This window comes from Arvicola amphibius, chromosome 6, assembly GCF_903992535.2.
Source record: "Arvicola amphibius chromosome 6, mArvAmp1.2, whole genome shotgun sequence".
In the NCBI taxonomy this organism is placed as follows: domain Eukaryota; kingdom Metazoa; phylum Chordata; class Mammalia; order Rodentia; family Cricetidae; genus Arvicola; species Arvicola amphibius.
The window spans coordinates 23208482-23230601 of NC_052052.2; the positions used below are offsets into that span (position 1 = coordinate 23208482).

Here is a 22120-nt window from a genome sequence, read left to right on the forward strand (position 1 = left end):
CACCAGTTCTTAGTTTTTTCCTGTATTTGTGTGTGTGTGTGTGTGAACGCGAACGTGCACGCACGCACATGTGCACGCATACATATGCATATGGAGCCCAGGAATTCATGATCTGATGTCTTCCTTTTCATTCTGCACCTTACTTTTCAAGACAGGCTCTTTCACTGAACATGGAGCTGACTGCCATTTTACTTAGACTGGCTGGCCAGGAAAACCTTGGGATCCACTTTTCTGTCTTGCCAATGCTGGAGTTACAGACATTTGCTGTCTTTCTCAGCTCTTTTTACATGGGTATTAGCGATCCAAATTCAGGTCCTTGTGTTTGTACACCAATCACTTTACCCAGTGAGCCATCTCCCTAGCCTAGTACTACGTTTTTATGTTCTTTCCCTATACAGTATTCACAGTGTACATACGCACCATCTTAGGCTTTTTGGAGATTCTTTGAGATGGAGTTTCATCTATGCCAGGCTGGCCTCTTACCACTTTGTAGCCGAGGATGAATTTGAACTTTTTAGACAAAGGTCTTACTGGTTATCTCTGGCTGAAGGTCAAGCATTCAAACATACAGATCTGTAGGGACCAGTCTCATTCAAACCACCATACCTAGTCACTGAAGTTTTGAGAATTTTGTATTCCATATTACAAATGAGGACAGTACTGATATAGTCTTCATCTTTCCCTTTTTGTTTTTTTCTTTTCTGGGATACGGTTTTTGTTTTTTTGTTTTTTTGTTTTTTTTGTTTTTTTTTTGGTTTTTCGAGACAGGGTTTCCCTGTAGTTTCTAGAGCCTGTCCTGGAACTAGCTCTTGTAGACCAGGCTGGCCTCAAACTCAGAGATCCGCCTGCCTCTGCCTCCCGAGTGCTGGGATTAAAGGCGTGTGCCACCACCGCCCGGCTTGGGATACGGTTTTATAGTGCATCCTAGATGTCCTTGAACTCAGCAGTTCTTTCAACCTCTCGATCCACTCTGCCACCTAGAAATATCAGAATTAACATTTGGATATTGTATTTTCCTATAAAGTAGAGCCTATGAAGGGACCACCTTAATTTGTAAATTGCTTTTTTCCCCCTTTTTTGTGGACTTTTTTTTTTTTAGTCCTTACTGTCCTGGAACTCAACTCTGTAGACCAGGCTGGCCTCAAACTGAGAGATCCACCTGCCTCTGCCTCCCAAGCTCCCAAGTGCTGGGATTAAAGGTGTGCATGACCACTATCCAGCTGTACTCAATTTATTTAAGGACTCTTCCATGTTAGTTATTCTATATTAATTTTTTTTGAGGCAAGATATTGCTGTATGGCCCAGCTTGTCCTTAATCTTCCAGTTTATAATCCTCCTTTGTGCTGGAATTACATGGGTGCATCACCATGTCTGATTTACACATTAATCTTTTTAGCCAAGGGCCAGTTAGATAGCTCAGTAAGTAAAGGTGCTTGCTGCATTATCATGGTGGTCTTAGTCTAATCCCCAGAGTCGTGTCAAAGTAGAAGGAGATAACTGACTCCATCAGAGTCTTCTGACCTCCACTGATGTGCCACAGGTCATGCACCTACACATGTCACACATCCAGTAATTTAAACACAAGGGTCTTGCCAGGCAGTGACAGTGCACACCTTTAATCCCAGCACTTGGGAGGCAGAGGCAGGCGGATCTTTCAGTTTGAGGCCAGCCTGGTTTACAGAGTGATTTCTAGGACAGCCAGAGCTATACAGAGAAACCTTCTGTCTCAAAATACCAAAACAAACAAACATCTTAAGAGATGGCTCAGTTATTAAGTGTACTTATTTTGTTGAAGACCAGGTTTAATGCCCAGTACCCACTTGGCAGCTCACAATCTTTGTAACTTCAGTTCAGGGATCCAGTGCCGCCTACTGGCTTTTGCTAGCACCAGGCATGCATCTAGTGTACATATATGTAGACCAGTGGTTCTCAAACTTCCTAATGCTGTGACCCTTTAGTACATTTTTGTTGCTAATTCATAACTAATTTTCCTACTGTTATGAATCATAATGTAAATATCTGTGTTTCCTAGTGATCTTAGGATCTATGAAAGGATCACAACCCATGGGTTGAGAACCACTGTAGGCAAACAGACATAAAATAAAAATAAGTCTTTAAGTAAAATAAAAAATGAGTAAGTAAATAAATAAAAATATATAGTCAAGAGCAGGTGGTGGCACATACCTGTAATCCCAGCATTTAGGAGCCTGGACAACAGAATGAGAGATCCTGTCTCCAAATAAAGCGGTAACACTGAGCCAGTGAAGAGGCCCAGTGAGAAAAGTCTGTGTCAGTCAGCCAAACTTGATGACTTGAGTTTGATTTGCAGAATCCACATGGTGGAAGAAAAAAAGCTTTACTTTGTGTTTGAGTGCCACTCTTTCCCCATTAAAAACATAGTTTTTAAAAAATAGTGTTTGAGGGCAGCCTGTGTTTCATGAAATCCTGTCTCAAATATCAGAATAAATTCTGTATTAATTACAAAGTATTCTGTCTTGGAATATTAGGTTATATGTATTTTCATTAATAATGTTGTAGTTAACATTCAGTCAATAAATGTTTATGTACAACTCTTATTTCTATAGGATGAATGCCTAGAAGTGGAATTACTAGGTAAAGTATATATAAACATTTTAAAAACTCTTGTTATATGTTACCAATTGTCCTGATCAGAAACTGAAATTTTTTATTGTCATTGATAATGATAGATAAACCTAATGTTTCAATTAATAAGGTTAAACTTTTATGTTCATTGATTATTTATTTTTGTTTTTTGAGACAGGTTTCTCTGTGTAGTCCTGGCTATCCTGGAACTCATAGAGACCTGCCTGGTTATCCCTCCTGAGTGCTGGGGTTAAAGGTGTGCACGCCACTGCCTGGCTTAAATATTACTTCTTAAGATCATCTAATATCTAGTCCATATTCCAATTTTCATAAGTGTTTCAAATGTAACTTGAGGCAGAATCTGATGAAGGTTCACATCTTTAGTTATTGTCTCAGTCTCTTTTAATGTAACTCACTTCCTTCACAGGTGCGTCCATATTCTAAACTTTAACTGTTTTTCCTTCCTTCCTTTTTTTTTTTTTTTTTTTTTTTTTTTTTTTTTTTTTTTTTTTTTTTTTTTTTTTGTTTAGTACTTTGCCTACTTGTATGTCTCTGTGAGGGTATCAGGTCCCCTGCAACTGGAGTTACATACAGACAGTTGTGAGTTGCCCTGTGGCTGCTAGGAATTGAACCCTGGTCCTCTGGAAGAGCAGTCAGTGCTCTTAACTAACTTTTCAACCCCCTGATTGTTTCTGTAGTGCCATTTAGTTTGATATTCATATCCTGTGTTTCTGTAAACTAGAAGCAGAATTAGGTTCAGATTAAGCATTCTGGGCATACCACGGTTAGAGGGTTTTATTTAGTGTTTGTGTTCTGTAAACCTTGGAGGCATATGTGACACAGTGACAAGCTGTTAAACTAACGTTGCCAAGTTTGTTAAGATGTTAATGGACATACCTTTTCATTGTAAGGTACATTTTTGCCATTTAATTACTGTTATTTATGGGGTGATATCTTAGTATCTTATGAATATCCTATTCCCCAGCAACTTACTTTACCTAATGGTTTAAGAATTCATTGATGATCTTCATCTGAATTACCTTACACTACAACATAGAGTGCCTACCTCCACCTCAATATCATCTTTATTCATTTTAAGAATATTTTTAATTTGACAATTTTATGCATGTAGGCAATCATCTCCACCTACAACTCCATCCTAAGTGCTTGCATGTTTTAAATACATCTTCTTCTCCCAGTAAGCTGTATTTCAGCCCTAATGGATTTTTAAAGTTGTAATTATTTATAGTTCTATTCTTTCTTAAAATTAATTATATATACAATTGCTTTGCTTTTGTGTATTTTTGTGCATTGTGTGTGGGCCTGGTACACTTAGATGCCAAAAGAGAAGGTTGGCTCCCTTGGAGTTGGAGTTAGGATGTGGAATGTCTGACATGGCATGCTGTGGAGATCATAGGACAACTTGGCACTCACTTCTCTTCTTCCCCTTTTTTGTGCGTTCTAGGGCATAAACTCACGTCATCAGGCTTACACAGCAAGCACAGCCATCCTGCCATGTCCTTTTAAAATGATTTTTAGCTGGGTGGTGGTGGGGCATCTCTTTAATCCCAGCTTTCAAGTGGCAAAAGCAGGCAGTCTCTGTGAGTTCCAGGATAGCCAGGTCTACATAGAAAAATCCTGGGGTTTTTTTGTTTGTTTTTTTAGTATTGTTTTTAGTTTTCTTGCTCATGGTAATGCTTACTTCATTTTGTTTGTTTGCTTTTTATGTTTGTTTGTTTGCTTATTTTCAAGGCAGGGTTCTCAATATGTAACTCTGAATGCCCTGGAACTATGTAGACCAGGCTGGCCTCAAACTCACAGAGATCCGCCTATTTCTGCCTCCCAAGTGCTGGGTGTGTGCCACTATACCTAGCTCACTAACTTAATGTCTTAAAGGAACTTGTCTATGTGTATGGTGTGCACATATGCATGCATGTGCTGAAGCATCTTTGTGGTCAGTTTTCTCCTTGTGTGAGTTCCAGGGATTGAACTCTGGTCACCAGGCATGGTGACAAGTACCTCAGCTTGCTGGTCTTTTCTTTCCATGCTTTCAATTGAATTCACTCTTGTTTTCTGTTTTTTGTTTTCCGAGACACTTGTTTGTTTGTTTTCCTGGCATTAGCTCTTGTAGCCCAGACTGGCCTCGAACTCACAGAGATCCGCCTGCCTCTGCCTCCCGAGTGCTGGGATTAAAGGCTTGCACCATCACAGCCTGGCTGTTTTCTAGTTTTTTAATATAAAAGCTTAGATCATTGATTTCAAATTCATTTTATCTAAGCATTTGAAATTATAGTTTTCTCTGTAAGTACTGCTTAGCAAAACTTCTTTATTGAGTTTTATGAGGTTTTTGTTTTTTCTTTTTGAAACAGGTCTCTCATTGTATAGCCTTGGCTGGTCTGGAACTCTCTATGCAAACCAGGCTGGCATTGAACTCCTAGAGATCCACCTGCCTCTGCCTTCCAGGTGTGGGGATTATAGTTGTGTGCCACCATACCTAACAGCACTCATAGCCCATAACTTATGATACCTTTTCATTTTCGTTTAATTCAAAAGTTAAAAACAGTTTACTACCTCCTACTTTTGTGATTGTATGCTCATGCGTGCATGTGTGTACTTGTGCGTGCATGCTAGGATTGAACCCCAAGGCCTCCGGCCTCCCATGTACTAAGCACTCACTGTATCATCAAGCTATAGAACTGTAGTCCCTAAAAGTACTTTGTGATTTTCTTCTTGTGATTTTGGTTAATTAAATGAGGAAAGTAGTTTCATGTTTCTTTTAATTTTTTATTATTTATGTTTTGTGCGTGTTTGCATGAGTAGGTCTCAGCCCTGAGACAGAGACAGCCGCAGCCCAGAGGCTCACTGGCCAACCAGTTGGTGAGCTCCAGGTCCAGTGAGAGATTTTAACTCTTTTTAACTCAAAAAAAAAAAAGCATAAAGGAAGTCACCCAGCATTATCTGCTGACCTCCGTGGATACATGGACGTACACGAATTTCCTGGGGTTCAGGGAGAGGAGTGTAGATTCTTTTTTTTTTTTTTTTTTTTTTTTTTTTTTTTTTTTTGGTTTTTCGAGACAGGGTTTCTCTGCAGCTTTTTTAGAGCCTGTCCTGGAACTAGCTCTTGTAGACCAGGCTGGCCTCGAACTCACAGAGATCCGCCTGCCTCTGCCTCCCGAGTGCTGGGATTAAAGGCGTGCGCCACCACCGCCTGGCTAGATTCTTAATCATATAGCTAAGTCTCGTAATAAAAAAGAACCACAGACAAGTTTCTTGCCCTTAAAGACACCCTCAGAAACAGGTCATTGTTTCCTATTCAGGTTTTCTTCATCTGTCATCATGATGAAAGAGTGCTTCTGCTGGGCGGTGGTGGCGCACGCCTTTAATCCCAGCACTCAGAAGGCAGAGGCAGGTGGATCTCTGTGAGTTCAAGGCCAGCCTGGCTATAAGAGCTAGTTTCCAGGACAGGCTCCAAAGCTACAGAGAAACCCTGTCTCAAAAAGCCAGGAAAAAAAAAGTGCTTCTGCTACTTTGAACTGACTGCTCTCTTCTAGAGCCCACTCCCCACCCTGTCACTACTAACCTCACATTCCTAAGAACTGTATCAGATTGATCCAGCTAATGATAGATTTTGTTCGTTAGTTTTGTACTGTACTTAACTAGTGTGTCATACAGTACAAAAGTATGGTGAAGTATAAGACTTATCAGAATTGAATAGCAGTGCTCATATCTTTTCTCTTCACTTCTGATACCATAATTCACTTTCTAGCTTTTTTAAAGATTTTTTTTATATATTTATGAGTGTTTTATCTAAATGTTTGTACGTGCACTGGGTATATGCCTGGTGATAGCAGACATCAGAAGAAGGCATTGGATCCTATGGAGCTGAAGTTGCAGATGACTGTGAGCTGTAGGTGCTGGGAATGGAACTCAGGTTCTCTGCAGGGGCAGCCAGTGCCTTTGCAGTTCCACTTTTCAAATTTTAAGGCCACTTAGTAGATAGAATTTTACCCAATACCAGCTTTATATTTATAAATTAAGGTTTACATTAGTCATTGAACTACTGAAGTGTGAGGGTTGTTTTTTTTTTAATTTTATGATTTATTTATCTTTATGTGCATTGGTATGAAGGTGTCAGATCCCCTGGAACTAGATTTTCAGACAGTTGTGAGCTGCCATGTGGGTGCTGGGAATTGAACCCTGGGTCCTCTGGAAGAGCAGTCAGTGCTCTTAACCGCTGAGCCATTTCTCCAGCCCCGAGGGTTTTTATTGTTTAATAAATTCCATTTAGCCACAGAACAAAGGACAATCTTCACCACCTTTTAGCCACAACTTAAAAATAAAATCATGATACTGACTGTTAGTCCAAGAAAGCCCATCTGTTAGAGGCTATGAAGAGAAGAGAATATCTAAATGTTCCAGTTCTTGTTAGCATCTCTAAATTTGGAGGAAGAGATTGAAGTTAGGAACTGAAAGAAGGTTTTGGATTATTAGCCTCACCTGGGATTGAATCCTGGCTCACCACTTAAGATATTAGATAATGGCTGAGTGTCTTCTCCAAACTCCACTTTTCTTGTGAATGACACTGATCATGACATTTGTCTCTTAGCAATTGTTAGAATTTGATGATACATGTCAAACATCTAGTGGGGAACCTGATACATTACTTGGTAATGTTAGCTACCATAGTTTCCAAATTACTAGGTCTTTTATTTATTTATTTATTTATTTATTTATTTATTTATTTATTTATTTTGGTTTGGTTTTTCAAGTGGGGTTTCTCTGTATATCTTTGGAGCCTGTCCTGGAACTCATTCTGTAGACCAGGCTGACTTTGAACTCACAGAGATCTGCCTGCCTTTGCCTCCCAGGTGCTGGGATTAAAGGCGTGTGCTGCCACACCCACCTTGGCAATACATTTTTTCTAATTTTTTTGTTACACTTATCGTGTTTATGCATATAGGTGTGGTGTGCATACATGTGTCTAAAATAGGCAGGCCAGAGACTAATCCAAATCTCCACATCTCTTTGGGTGGAAGAGGTTGGGGTAGCTGGATTGTCTTACACACAAAGGCCAGCGAGAAAGGCATCACCTGCAGAGAGGATACACAGATGAAATTCTCTGACTGCTCCAAGGATTGATCCAAACAGGGTGGCAAGGGGATAAAGAAGTGACAAGCACAAGGCATGAAACAGCTGGACCCAGGTGGACTGGCCTCTCGATGGAGAAGTAACAGTGCCTTGCCAACCATGCATGTTTGGTATATATACAGTTGACTAGGGAGAGCAGGCTGTTGGATAGAGTGAACCAGGAGGAGCAGCCTTCAGGCCATAAACATGCAGAGAGGGGAGCTACAGTGGATATTTTCTGTCCACACTGTCAGCATTGGCACCTGGAAGAAGGCTTTGGTTCTTGACCTGGCCACGCCCATGTCAACAGTGTGCATGCACTTAGGACTTTACTTGTTCTCTACAATGGAACATTTGAAGAATCCGAAAAAGTACATCCCTAAGACAAAATGGTTTTTCCTGGCACTAAGAAGGTAGATCAGGTGACTATAATCCTAGAACTTGGGGGAACCTGAGATAGTTCTAAGCCTGGACTAGTATGAGATCCTGCCTCAAATTAAAAAAAGAAGTATTAAGAAAGGGCCAACAATATCCTTTCTTTTAAAAGCTGTTTTAGAAAGGCTGGGCATGGTGGTGCTTGCCTTTAATCCCTGTACTTGGGAGGCAGAAGCAGGAGATCCCTGAGTTCAAGGCCAGCCTGGTCTATGTAATGGGCTACACAGTGAAATAATGACTCAGAACAGAAAAGCTACTAATGAATAATAGTCACTGCCTTATTTATGAGACAAGTATCTTGTGTATGCGTGTGTGTCCCCCAGAGGACAATCTTAGGTCATCCATCTTGGTTTTTTATTGCAAGGTCTCTTATTGGCCTGGAAATTGTGAATTAAACTAGGCTGTCTGGCCAGTGAACCCTAGTGATCTTGCTGCTTCTACCTCCCCAGTACTGGGATTACTAGTGAGTATGATAATTATGCCTGGCTTTTTTTTTTTTTTAAACAAAATAGTTGTGTTCAACAGTCCTCTAGTGTGAGAACCAGTGGACAACTTAGCTAGAGTGGGTTGGTTCTGTCTTGTAACTGTTTAAGGACCAGACTCAGGCTGGCATGCATGTTGTCAAGTGCCCTGAACTGCTGAGCCATCTTGTTGTCCGGTTTGTGAACGTTTCATTCTGTTGTAGTACAAGTGTCAGGATGGATGGGGAATAAATTTAGCAGTTATTGTCTTGATTAGCATTGCATACCTATTCCGATGGCCACGAATGTCCCCAAAGTGCTGCCACTCTGCATCATGGTTTCTCCCAATGCTGCCAATCAGATCCTGACCCCAAATTCCATGTCTGAGATAGAAGAAGATGCCAAGGGACACCAGCCTGCCATGATCATGGGACAGATGTTGACAAAACCTACCTTTATGTGGTTAAACAGCTGGGATAGGACTGCCTGTCAGGCCCACTGCCACTGGCATCGCACATTCTGCCTCAGTTGTTCAACTCTACACAATAGAGTATTTTAAAAACATAATCCAATCCAGGGATAGTGTGGTAACACATGCCTCTGATCCCAGCACTCTGGGCACAGAGGCACACAGATCTTTATTTGAGGCCAATCTGGTCTACATAGGGAGTTCTAGTTTAGCTGGGGCTACATAGTAAGGCCCTATCTCAAACAAATAAACAACAAAAGCAGTGAGCCTGCCTCAGAAAATAGCTTTCATTGTTTTTCCTTCCTAAAGAGGAGTGGGTATAATTAGTAATGTTCAACTTTTCACAAAGATGGGGAATATTCCCCCATCACAGCCTATTGAAGTTGAGTTTTCCGTTTAGATTTGTATAATTGGTTATAGGAATATGTCTGGAAACTAGGAAAAGAATCTTTTTGCTGTCTCAGAAATGAACAGGATTCACCTTAGTTTCAATTTGTGTTCATTACCTTGTTGTAGGAAATGGTTAAAGATGTAGAAGCAATTATGTGTGCATATATATGTATATATTTTTGAGAATTTTGAGGTTTTTTTCATACAGTATATTTTGATCATACACTTTCCCTTCCCCCACTCCCCCACCTAACTATATTCTTTCTCTCTTTCAAAAAAAACCCTTTCCAAATCCAAACAAAAAAATGAAAATCAAAACAAACAAAAAAACTAATATGATAAAAAGTAATAACAACAAAAAGCACACAGAAAACCTCACAGAAGTCTGTTTTGTGTAGTCCTGGGTGTGGACCCTGCCTGGAGTGTGATTGATACACTTAGTGAACTACAGTTTTCCATACCTAAAAATGCTCTCAATTATGAAAAGGTATTTTAATATACTTCATACATATTATATATACATGATAACATAAAGACAATTTTAACATTTTTAAGGTAATTAGAAAGAAAAGCAGTTTTTAGCAGGATCCGCAGCACTAAGAATGTTAGAAACCCCCGACTTACACAACTCTGGGGTGTTAGCCACCAGCACTCTGTTTTGTAATCTCCATCTGATTATATACATATTAAAATTTGAGAACTGCTGGTCTAGGGAAATTGTTTACAAACTAGGGTTTAATTTTTATTTCTGTTTTTGTGCAGTTTTAGTTTGTTTAAGGTTTTGGCGTTTGTTTGTTTTTAAGATTGATTTTGATTTTATGTACATGGGTATTTTGTCTGTGGATATGTCTGTACCACATGCATGCATGGTGCCTGTGGAAACCATAAGAGGGTATCAGATCCTCTGAAACTGGAGTGACAAATAGCTGTTAGCTATGTGGATACTGGAAACCAAACCCAGATCCTCTGCAAGAAAGCAAGCACTGAGCAGTCTCTTCTCCAGCCCCAGGTTTTAGGGTGGTGGTGGTGGTGGTGTTATTGGTACTGGTTTTCTTTATTTTTCATTTTTGGGTTTTTGTTTTTTTATTTCTGAGGTGTGGCCTCTGTCACCCAGGGTAGCCTTGAACCCATGTGGGTCCTCCTGCCTCAGCTTCCCAAGAGTTAAGACTACAAGCATTTCAAGGCTGGAGAGATGGGGTGGTGGCATGACCAGAGTCTGAACTGAGATTCTGAATCAGACCAGCTGGAGACTGTCTGGAGAGAAGCACTTCTTTTTTTTTTTTTTTTTTTTTTTTTTTTTGCTTGGTTTTTGGTTTGGTTTGGTTTGGATTTTTTGGTTTTTTTCAAGACAGGGTTTCTCTGTACATCTTTGGAGCCTGTTCTGGAACTAGCTCTTGTAGACCAGGATGGCCTCTACCTCAGAGATCCTCCTGCTTCTGCCTCCTGAGTGCTGGGATTAAAGGTGTGTGCCGCCACCACCCAGCTGAGAAACACTTCTTGTAGAGCATCCCTAAATGCATTTTATGGGGAGCTTTTAAAGGCAAAGAACACAGAAAGACTACGTCCTGATCAGCAGTTGCAGAAAGAAGTAAAGCAAGCAAGCAGTTTAACAGAAGCCAAAACATGCCATTAGCTGGGGCATTTCAACCCTGAGTTTCTAGAACAGGGTTGGGTGCTTTCCTATGGGGCTTTTCACAGCTGGGAGCTCGGGACTAGAAAAGGGGGCAGAGTCAATTTCAGGTTAAACCAAAGACAGCTGCAGCTGAGACAAGATGAAGGAATTTTTGCCCTGTCACAACTAGGACTTAATTGCTCTTGTAGAAGACCTGGGTCTTGTTTCTAGTACTCAAATGGTAGGTAACAACTGTCCATAACTCCAGTTTCAGGGAAGCCAATGACTTCCAGTGCCACCACCCAGCATAAAATACATTCTTTTAAAAAGCATTTCACATAGTGACAAGAGCGTGGTGTCATACAAGATAAGTTTAAGCTGGGCAGTGGTGGCGCACACCTTGAATCCCCACACTTACTAGGCAGAGACAAGTGGTTCTTAGTGAGTTCATGGGCAGCCTGGTCTGCAAAGCAAGTTCTAGGACAGCTAGGACTTGCACAGAGAAGCCCTGTCTTGAAAAACAAAACAAAAAGAACAAGTTGAATTGGGTTATTAAACAGTTAAAACAAGTTTACTCTTTTCACCTGTAATTTTTTATCTTTCAAGTGATATTAAGAACATTTATCTCCATATGATTTTTAATAAAATCTTAATAACAAGAACTTGCAAATAAAAACCCACACAGTGAAATTATATTTCAGAGAACCTCTGTACAGTTATGTGGTAGAGACAGATATTGGGGTTCAAGCTGAAGGTCAGAAAAGCAAAGCAGCCAGCCACTAGAGAGACCTTTTACCGCTACCAAATCTAAGATCCTGTCTCCACAACTCCTCAAACTCCATACTCCACTGAGTTCCCTTTTCTTCCCCTTTATATCCCTCCTTCTCTGCTGAGTCATATTGCTCTAATCTCCATCTCCCCAGTGCTGGGGTTAAAGGTGTGTGAATCACCACCAGCTGAATCTGCTCTGGATCTATCTTGTGTAGCTCAGGGTAGCCTTGAACTCACAGGGATCCATCTGCCTCTGTCCCCTCAATCCTGAGATTAAAGGTGTGTGTTACCATTCCCTGGCCTCTATTGGCTTAGTGTTGCGCTCTGATCTTCAGGCAAACTTTATTTATTAAAATATAAAATACAAATAAAATATTGCTACACTCATATGTTTGACTAGTTGGTCCCCCTCCCAGTTAGTGGAACTGTTTTAGAAGGATTAGGAGGTGTGGCCTTGTTGGGTGGAGTGTGTCACTAAGGGTGGACTTTGAGTTTCCCTAAGTCCTCGCCAGGTCCAGTCTCTGCCTGCTGCCTGCAAATTAGGATCTAAAGCTCTCAGCTACTGCTCTAGCACTATGCCTGTCTGCTTCCTGCCATGCTGATCATGGACTAACCCTCTAAAACTAAACAAGCCTTGAGTTACATGCTTTCTTTTATAAGAGTTGCCTTGGTCATTGTATCTCTTCATAGAATACTATTGCCTAAGACAAGTTAGAATAGCTGTTTGAACATCTATGGTTTTTGATTTTGTAACATGAAGTATGTAGAAGTATTTAGTACATTGTTAGGTTCTCAAAGACTGTGAAAAATGATCTTTAACAATTTTTTTGTTAGCAAAGAGTGCTTGTCTCCATCTGTTCTAAACTCCTATTTTACTGTCCTTTGTCTCTAAGCCTTTGTATTAGCTACTGTTCTTTTTTTTTTATGTATATAGTGTTCTGGGCACCAGATCTCATAGATGGGTGTGTCACCATGTGGTTGCTGGGAATTGAACTCAGGACCTTCGGAACAGCAGTCAGTTCTCTTAACCTCTGAGCCATCTCTCCAGCCCTTAGCTACTGTTCTTAAACAAGCCTTACTAATTTCTATGCATCTTTTCCATCCCTGACTAGTCTCCTAGTTCCCATACCCCAATCCCAGTAGCCGCTTTCATATCCCCTTATAACACTTATAAAAACTACTTACCTCCCACATTAAATGAGGGCAGGGACAGACATAATGTCTTGTTCACTGCCACATTCTTAGGTACCTGTGAAGTGTGTCACACCTCATAGGATAAGTGGTAGGAAATGATCGTTGCCATGTTGTTTCCCCATCATTATCCAAAAGCAGTGCCTCAGTCTGACTTAGGAAGTTCTGTGCTGGTTGCTTGTGATAGTCATAGCAGGTATTGTAAGGTCAAGTGCCTCTTTCTTTTCCTCTGAAGCATGTGCTTGGCTTTGATTGAAGCGAACATCGTACACTCTGCTGCTTACTAAGCACTCATCCCTCTATCACAGGTCCCTTGGGAGAGCTAGATACCCTGATGGATCAAGTGCATATGCAGAACCCAGACTGGCAGCATCCTTCGGATCTCACTACACGGTAAGTGGGTCTCCTTCCTTCTGAAGGAGGGAAGGCTGGAGTTTGGTTGCAAGGGAAATATGAGTTGCTTATTTACAGAAGAAGAAACATGGTCTTAGAATGAGCTAAGAATTGAACCAAAGTTCAGGTTTTAATACTAGATGCACACACAATGTTTAACTAACTAGCTCTATGATTATGATCGATTCACTTCAATTCTGTGGTTATTAGTAAAATTTCTGGTTCTAAAAATCTGGTTTCTATTTTATCACTGTGCGCATGTGATGTGTATGGGGAAATGCCTGCATGTGTGGTATGTGTAGTGGAGTTAGTTCTCCTTCCTCCTTTATATGAGTTCCAGGGATTTAATTCAGGTTGTTGGTTTTTTGCAGGAAGTGCTTTTGCCCACTGAGCCATCTTGCTGGCCCCAAAGTCAGGAGTCATCTCCTCTTCCTCCTCTTTTCCTCCTTTTCCTCCTCCAACATGACAAGGTCTTGCTATTCAGGCCAGTCTCAGCTTCCTAAGTCTTATGTGGTTCTCTCTTCTACCACGTGGGTTCTAGGGTTGAACACAAGTTGATAGATAAGCTTGGCACCAGTTGCCTATACTCATTGAGCAATGTTGCCAGCTCAAGAACCCAGGTTTTAATTTAGTTTACATGTGATAGTACATGCCCATAATTTATCTTGCCACCCAGAAAGTAGAAACAGAAGGATCATGATTTTGAAGCTAAGCTAACCTGGTGACCTAAGGAGACCCTATCTCAAAACAAACAAACACAGAACTCTAGATTTTATTTTGTTTGTTTGTTTGTTTGTTTGAGACACTCTCAGTATGTAACCCTGGCTGACCTAGAACTTGCTATGTAACTTGCTCTGTAGATCAGACTGGCCCCAAACTCAGAGGTCCATTGGTCTCTGCTATGATTAAAGATATGTACTACCCTACCTAGCGTAGGATCCCAGATACTGAAGCTGGGTAGACAGGCAGATCTCTGTGAATTCAAGGTCGCTCCTGTCTACATAGTTCCAGGCCAGCCAAGTGAATATAGTGAGATCCTGTCTTTAAAGAAACAAAAACATAAAACATTCAAGCCTTGGTGTTACTGTAACATTTTTTTTCTCACATTCCATATTAAGGCATCAAGAAATCATATAGACTTTACATATATACCCAAAGCTGACCATATCTTACCATTTTACCTGGATTCTTACAAGTATCCTACGTGTCATTGCTTGCTTACCTTCTTACCTTGGAAGCCAGAGAGATTCCTTTAAAGCACAAGTTAGGTTCCCTTTTTCACTCTTTCCACTGGCTTCCAGCCAGCCGGCCGTCCTCAGTCCTCTAGGAGTGTCTGTGTGCTTTGCTGGGCTCACCAACCTCATCTACACTGTTACTGCTTACTCTGTTCTAGTTATGCTGGCTTCCATCAAAACCACAGCACTTAATCCCAGCACCCTGGAGGCAGAAGCAGGATAATTGCTATAAATTCTAAGCTATCTTGTGGCACATAACAAATTCTAGAACACATAGCAAGACTCTCAAATAAGTAAAGCAAAATCAAACAAGAAAACAAGCAGTTCTCAGATGGTGTGGGGATGGAAAGGTAGCTCAGTTGTAAGCTCTACTACACACACACACACACACACACACACACACACACACACCTCTCACTAAAGAGGGGGCAGTGTAACATAATTGTTATTAAATACATTTTGGAGTCAGATAAATGAATTATAATCCAGGCTTTTCTCCCTACTCCTCTATGTGGCATTGGGAAAGTTACTTAATCTGAGGCTTAATTTCCTTACTAGTGTAGAAGTTAATGTCATTTCTTCCCTAGTAGGATTTCACTAATATTAACTTAGATGGGGTGATTAAAGGATTCAGCAGATAGTCTCATATAGTGATAGATAAAAGTCAAATACTGGGCTGGAGAAATGGCTCGGTGGTTAAGAGCACTGGCTGCTCATCCAGAGGTTCTGAGTTCAATTCTCACAACCATCTGTAATGAGATCTGGTGCCCTCTTCTGGCCTTCAGGTAGAACACTGTATATATGATAAATAAATAAATCTTTTTTTTTTAAAAAAAAAAAAAAAGGTCAAATATTGCATAAAATTATTTTGAGCCTTGGCTGCTTCTCACAACCAGCTGTGTAATGTCCTGGCCTTAACTCCAGGGGACAAAGGGTCTAAGAATCCTTTTTTGATTCACTATTATTGTAAAGTCTGACTGGATACTTGTACCACAGCATGTACATGAAGGTCAGAAGACAACCCTCTTCCCTCATGTCAATCCTGGGGGTTGAGTTCAACTTTGTTAGGTTTACTTGCAGGTTCCTTTACCCATGGGGCTGTCTTGTTGAACTCCTCTGCCTTGGCCTCCCCAATACTGGGATTCCATATGTGATCCCACCACGCCCGGCTAGAATCAGTATCTTTGGCAAGCTTCCTACATGGTTCTTGGCAGCATTTTGGAATTAAGATTGGGTCAAATTCTTAAGAGTTTTTCTCAGAACCCACACCCAGAACAGGTGACCCTCAAATCTTGTCTATGTTGTTAGTTATTCTGTCTCTAAACTTAGCCTGTGACACTCACATGAAGGCTTACCTTCTCTGGGACTCTTTTTATCTAATTTTAACCGATGCGGCCTAAGCACCCTTGATCTGTGCTCAGTGCAGTCCTTTTGGAGGTCTAGGTCTGGTGAATCCATGAGACACACATCCCGCTCTAAACACTGCTAGAGGGAGAAAAAACAATTCTACTTTATTCTTGGCTTTTTGAGACAGGGCCTTACTTAAAGCTCACACTGACCTCTGTGTAGCTGAGGCTGCCTTTACCTCACAGTGCTGGGGATTACAGGGATATGCTACCATTCCTGGCTCTTAAACATTGCACATTGGTTTTCCTTAGAACAATACCTCTAGAAATGAGGTGACTTTGAGAGTTGGAAAGAAATAGCATTTATGAGATGGCTTTCATATAATTAAAATAGTATAAATTTCTAAAATTGTAACATCAAAATATAATATTAGTCCTGCATGGTGGCAAATACTTTCAACACTCAGGAGGCAAAATCAGGTAGATCACTATGAATTTGAGGCTAGCCTGGTCTACATTAGTGAGTTCCAGGAAAGCTAAGGCCATGTAGAGAGATCCTGTCTCAAATAAACAAAAAGCAACATATAAACTGATTTCTAGGAATAAAAATATCTTTAAAAATGGTTGTGATGCAGCCAGGCATGGTAGTGCATGCCTTTAGTCCCAGCACTTGGGAGACAGAGGATCTCTGTGAGTTATTTTAAGGCTAGCCTAGTCTACAATGTGAGTTCCAGGACTATTACACAGAGAAGCCCTGTCTTGAAAAACAAAATCAAACAAACAGACAAAAAAATTAGTTGTAGTAGCTGTTTTGTATACAAATGACCATTCCAACTGAAAATCCTTCCTGTTTTTATTCTCTTCTCAATAGAAATTATGCCCGGTTCCGACAGAAACCTCTACAAAGATACAGTCTGAGTCAGTGGGTTGACAGAAACAAGCGGAGCCACCACCGTTTCCAGCGTCTCCCAGACTTCTCATACAGTCCATATGTTTCATCCCATCAACAGTGACAGTCCTTACCCAGGGTCCAGTCCAGAGTAGCATCTTATTTTCCTCTGCTATTTTTGTTTGTATATTTTGAGTTTTATTCTTCACAAGATTTCTATTTAAAGAATTTGTCACCTTTTGGAGATGTTTGAAAATGCCCGTTACTGTCTTAATTTTTTTTTTAAATGAGGAGCCTCCTGATTTGTGTCTGTCTATACATGTTACAACCTCAGCAATGTAGTTTTTTTTGGTTTTTTTTTCTTTCCTTCTTTTTTTTTTTTTTTTAATTTAAGATGAAGGTAGCTCCCTTTTGGAGGCCTGCATTAAGTCAGAGCATCCAGTCTTAAGTAAAATACAGCTCTAAGCACAGTGCACTACCCCAAGGGAATCATCTTCCAGTCTGCTGTAAGGAGGGTTGCTGTGCAGGCCACAAGCCAGTGTTACTGTTGATGACTCGTGAATGGGGAGAAAGCACTTTTAACAGCTTCTCTTTTTAAATTTGAGTCTCTTGAGTACTTGTCAGTATTTTAAGGTTGGTAATTCAGGACATTTAAAATAAGATGGAGTAGGAGAAAAGTCCTGTTGAAAGGATAGGTTAAAAATGTAAATCCTCTCCTTTCTGTACCTGTAGCCGCCTTTATGTTTTTTAATTATTGGCTTTTTTCATTCTCTATTAACTATACCTTCCTCACAGTGTTTGTCAACCTTACACATTTTAACTGACAAAAGACAGCTGACTAACCCTTGTTGAATACTCCATAGTCTTGTGACTAGTTGGTTTCTCTGTCCCTTCAGGGATTTTTTTTTTCTCTCTCACTTCCAGTGACCACTCCGCTCCTGGATTTTTACAGGAGGTGTTCTTATGTCCTGTTAGATGTAGAGACGCCTTTCAGAGTACCCTCTGCTTACTGAAGAACTTTTACCAGAATCTTGATGGGCCAGTGCCATCTAGATGTCTGGGAATCTTCAGTTTTATGAGCAGAACCCCAAGTTTATGTGTTGGTGTTATTCAGGGGCCTCCTTCCTGAGAAGCCTTTGGAGAGGCCCTCTCCCTCTCTAGCTTTACACTCTGGATGCTAGGATTTGGTCCGACTCTTTCCATTTCATATCAGTCCTCAAGAGCATCTGGGGAAGTTAGGGTGAGCCCGTGCATCACAGCGCTGCCTGCTTTTGAGTACGGTTTGGTATTCTAACCAAAGCTGAAGGCTTTATGTCTGTATTAGTGGATGTCTTACGGGCAGCTCTAGACATCATTTTGGGAAGTTTTACAGTATGGTGTCATGCTGCTATTGTTCCCTTTGTGAAAGTTACTCAAGAGTTGTACAGCTGCTCTCTGGTTCTTTCATCAGTCTCATTTTTTTATGTGGATAGCCCATCCTAAATATTCTACTCCACTTTAGAAAAGTGATTTGGGGAAGGAGGTTTGAGACAGGGTTTCTCTGTGCAGCCCTGGCTGTCTTAGAACTCACTCTATAGACCAGGTTGACCTCAATCACTCAGAGAGATCCACCTGCCTCTGCTTCCCAAGTGCTGGGATTAAAGACATGTGCCACCACCATTTGGCTAGAAAAGTGACTTTGATTTAGAAAAATCTTGATTTTTTTTTCCTCCCCAAGTCTTCAGTGGGTTTGGATAAATGTTTCCAAGTGTTTGTTGGTTTTATCCAGTCAAGGATTTTCTTTCTTACTAATTCTTTTTATGTGTGTCGGTCGGGAGGGGTTGTTTTATTTTTGAGACTGGGTCTCTTATATAGCCTAGGTTGGCCTTCATCAATGTACTATTTAGCCAAGATAATCTTAAACTTCCAATCTTCTTGCCCGACCTCTCAAGTACTGGGATTACAGGTGTGTATCACTATGTCCAGCAAGAATTTTCTTTTTTTTTTTTTAAACCCCAAGACAGAGTTTCTCTGTGGAGTCCTGGCTGTCCCAGAACTCGCTCTGTAGACCAGGCTGACCTCAAACTCAGAGATCTTCCTGTCTCTGCCTCAAGTACTGGGACTAAAGATGTGTGCTACCATGCCCAGCTTTTGACTTTTTTCCCCCCAGCAAGGATTTTCTACTTGTTGGTTTAGATCCTGTGACTAGCCCTTCAAAGGCAGTAGTCTAATCTCCTCTCAGTTGGCATAATTATTGTTTACTTGTCCAAGATGCTGTAAATTAGCCTGATAGGATGAGATATGCCAAATAGTAGTCCACCTTTGGAACCAAAACAAAGTTAAAATTTAATCTAGCTGAAGTAGTAGCCCCACAGATAGCCAGGGAGTGAAATACAGCATTTGCTTAGGAGAAATCCGAGATGCTGTTCTTCTCCTGGGACTGTGGGGTTAGAGACTGAATGTATAATGGGAGCATTGCCTTTGCCAAATCAGATGAGTGACAGGTTAACTAGAAAAATGTGACAATCACATTTCCTCTAGCTCAGATAATTCTGTTTTTCCACAGTGTTAGCAGCCTAATTGAATCTGTTGGACTGGGGGAGGAGAGCTGTTCTCTGCTGGTTAACATGGCATTCTTTAAGGCGAAAAAAAAAGCCAAAGAAAACTCGTTATCTGGCATGTTGGCCTTAAAGATGGTAATGGGCAGAGTCCAGACTTTTAATCTCTGCATATCTCTTACATTAGATTTGGTATTGGCCTCTAAGTTTTGTATTACGGATTAAATTCTTGCTGTATTTTTAAATTTGAATAAGGGTTATGTGCATTTAACTCTACCTAGCTTTTATCATCCATGATGACATTCCTATCACAGGGGTCTTGACAAAGCAAAGTAAAAATTTGCTATTTAAATAGTTCACTTGTAAGTAAGGAGTCTGAGTAGCCAGTATTTTGGCATCTGATACGGCCTCTGTACTTGTCTTGTTGTTGGGATCAATTATGAAACTGAAGTTTGGTGCCTCTTTTTTTTTTTTTTTATCATGTTTTTCCCCTTGTAGCAGTTGTGTTTAATGTCATTAAAAAGAAATAAAAGTTCTTGTCAGTGGCATATGTACTGTGGCCGTCTGCTGTTTCGGGCTTTGGAGGAGGGTTCTGTGCCTTCCTCTGCGTAGGTCGTTCAGTAGGATATGGGAGGGTGGCAGTACTTGGTAGAAGAACATGGTTCTGAGAAGGAGGTGCTTGCTCCCTACTCTTTTGAGGGTAAATTACAGTGTTGAGGAAGGCGTTCCGGCAGCTGAGAAATGTTGAGATTGATTGGGATTTGCAGCTACATATGGTGCATGTCAGGAGCTTGACATTGGCAGAGCCTGAAATACCACTGTGCTGCTGTTTTTGCAGAAGGGGAAGACCATGCAGCACCATTGGGCATGCGGTTCCTTGCATTCCTTCCCATGACTCCCTGGTTGGCCTCTGTGTCTGCTTAGCACTGACTGAGGAGGAAGCCATGCTATTCCAGGGCATTCTCCCTTTGAAGATAGGAGAAACCAGACTCAGTCATTTGAAATTGGTGGTTGTTCTTAGCCCAACTTCTCCAGAAATTGTTGCTCAAGAATCTAGCATGAAGATTGGACAGATGTGGGTAGATAATGGAGAGACAGCATTCTTTAGATTCCGTTTATGAATGTGGGCTTCCTCCATTTACCCCTAGGAGCAAGGACACAAGAGCAACAATGATAGATTGTCATCTACATTAGCTAGTGCTCTTAAAATTCTGCTTCTTTTAGGAAAGGAGAAACATACTTGGACAGGCTCCTTAACCTGCTGTTCTTTACATTTTTGGTTTTTTTTTTTTTTAACATTTTTTAAGGATTTATTTTTATTTATGTGCATTGGTGTTTTGCCTGCATGTATGTCTGTCTGTGTGAGGGTGTCAGATCCCTGAACAGACAGTTGTGAGCCACCATGTGGGTACTGGGAATTGAACACAGGTCCTCTGGAAGAACATCCAGTGCTCTTTACCACTCAGCCATCTCTCCCAACCCATTGGGGGTGTTTTTGAGACAGAATCTCATTAGGAAACCACACTGGCCTCAAACTTGAAGTTCTGCCTCCATCTCCTGAAAAGAAGGATATTACAGGCAAGTGCTGCTGTGCCAAGTTCTATCTAAAATTTGTCTGTGTGTGTGTGTGTGTGTGTATTTTAGACAAAACCAGTCTTACTCAAGGCAAAAGACTGCACAGAAATGTGATAAGCATTTAGCTATTTGATACCCTTATCTCAGTGTGTAGTATTCTTGACTTGTGTATATGCACTATTACTGTCAAGTGTAGAGCGCCTTCTGGTAATTATTTCCTGTTATCAGTTTCTACCCTAGGCACCGAAAGTTTCAGAAAGCAGGATGAATTTTCTGAAATGATGGTGTCTCAAACCTTCCATTCATCTTGTTACAGAGAAGTGGGTAGAAAGGAAGAAAACGAGCCTTCTCTATGGGGAGCGAGCTCATGCTCTAAGAAGGCCATCTTGCGCTTGTATGGGATGAGAAACCAAGGTCCTGTTTTCTAGGAGAAAATGGTTATTCCCCAAACAGTCACAGGGTTTGGGGTGTGTGTGTGTGTGTGTGTGTGTGAATGCGTGAATGCTGAGGCACCTGTCGAGTAAATGTGTCCATTTGTCAGAAAGAGTCAGCTGGTCAGTGTTGGAATTCCTTAATGAACGAGCACCTGCCTGTCATTCCAATCCATTTATTCCCCCGTAACAGCCGGAATGTGTAGATGGAAAATCTGGCCTTGCCCAGACCCAGTCAGAAACAGGAGGAATATGATCTTTGAGGCAACCTTTAAAAGTAACCTAAGTGACAATCCTGAAATGTGTCACCAGGCTACTATATGTACACAGAGATCTCTTTAACTTAGCTTCAGGCTGTATTTTGAGATTTGATTTTTTTTTCATCTGTGGACTGATCCAGGGCAGCCAGAGTGCCCTGTTTATAGAAGCAATTTGCTCCTGGAGGCTACTTTTTTTAAAAAAAACTTATTTAACTTTATTTTATGTGCATTGGGTGAAGGTATCAGATACCCTGGAACTGGAGTTACAGATAGTTGCAAGCTGCCATGTGGGTGCTGGGAATTGAACCCAGATCCTCTGGAAGAACAGTATTCTTAACACGCTGAGCCATCTCCAGCCCCCTGGAGGTTACCTCTTTCTTTTGTTTTTGTTCTT

The 22120-nt window shown here is 40.9% G+C and overlaps 1 protein-coding gene across 9 annotated transcripts in view; it reads left to right on the forward strand.

Moving 5' to 3' along the window:
- LOC119817718 (S100P binding protein) overlaps nucleotides 1–19922 on the forward strand; it is a 36949-nt gene extending 17027 nt beyond the window's left edge. For 8 of the 9 annotated variants that reach the window (XM_038335103.1, XM_038335100.1, XM_038335099.1 and 5 more), the window contains 2 exons: nucleotides 13369–13453; nucleotides 16906–19922. In XM_038335103.1, the coding sequence (XP_038191031.1) occupies nucleotides 13369–13453; nucleotides 16906–17047 (227 nt within the window). In that variant the 3' untranslated portion in view covers nucleotides 17048–19922. Of the gene's footprint in view, nucleotides 1–2585; nucleotides 2614–13368; nucleotides 13454–16905 lie in introns of all 9 variants that reach the window. The other variant, XR_005285934.1, reaches the window with a different exon arrangement.
- The last annotated feature ends 2198 nt before the right edge of the window (nucleotides 19923–22120 follow it).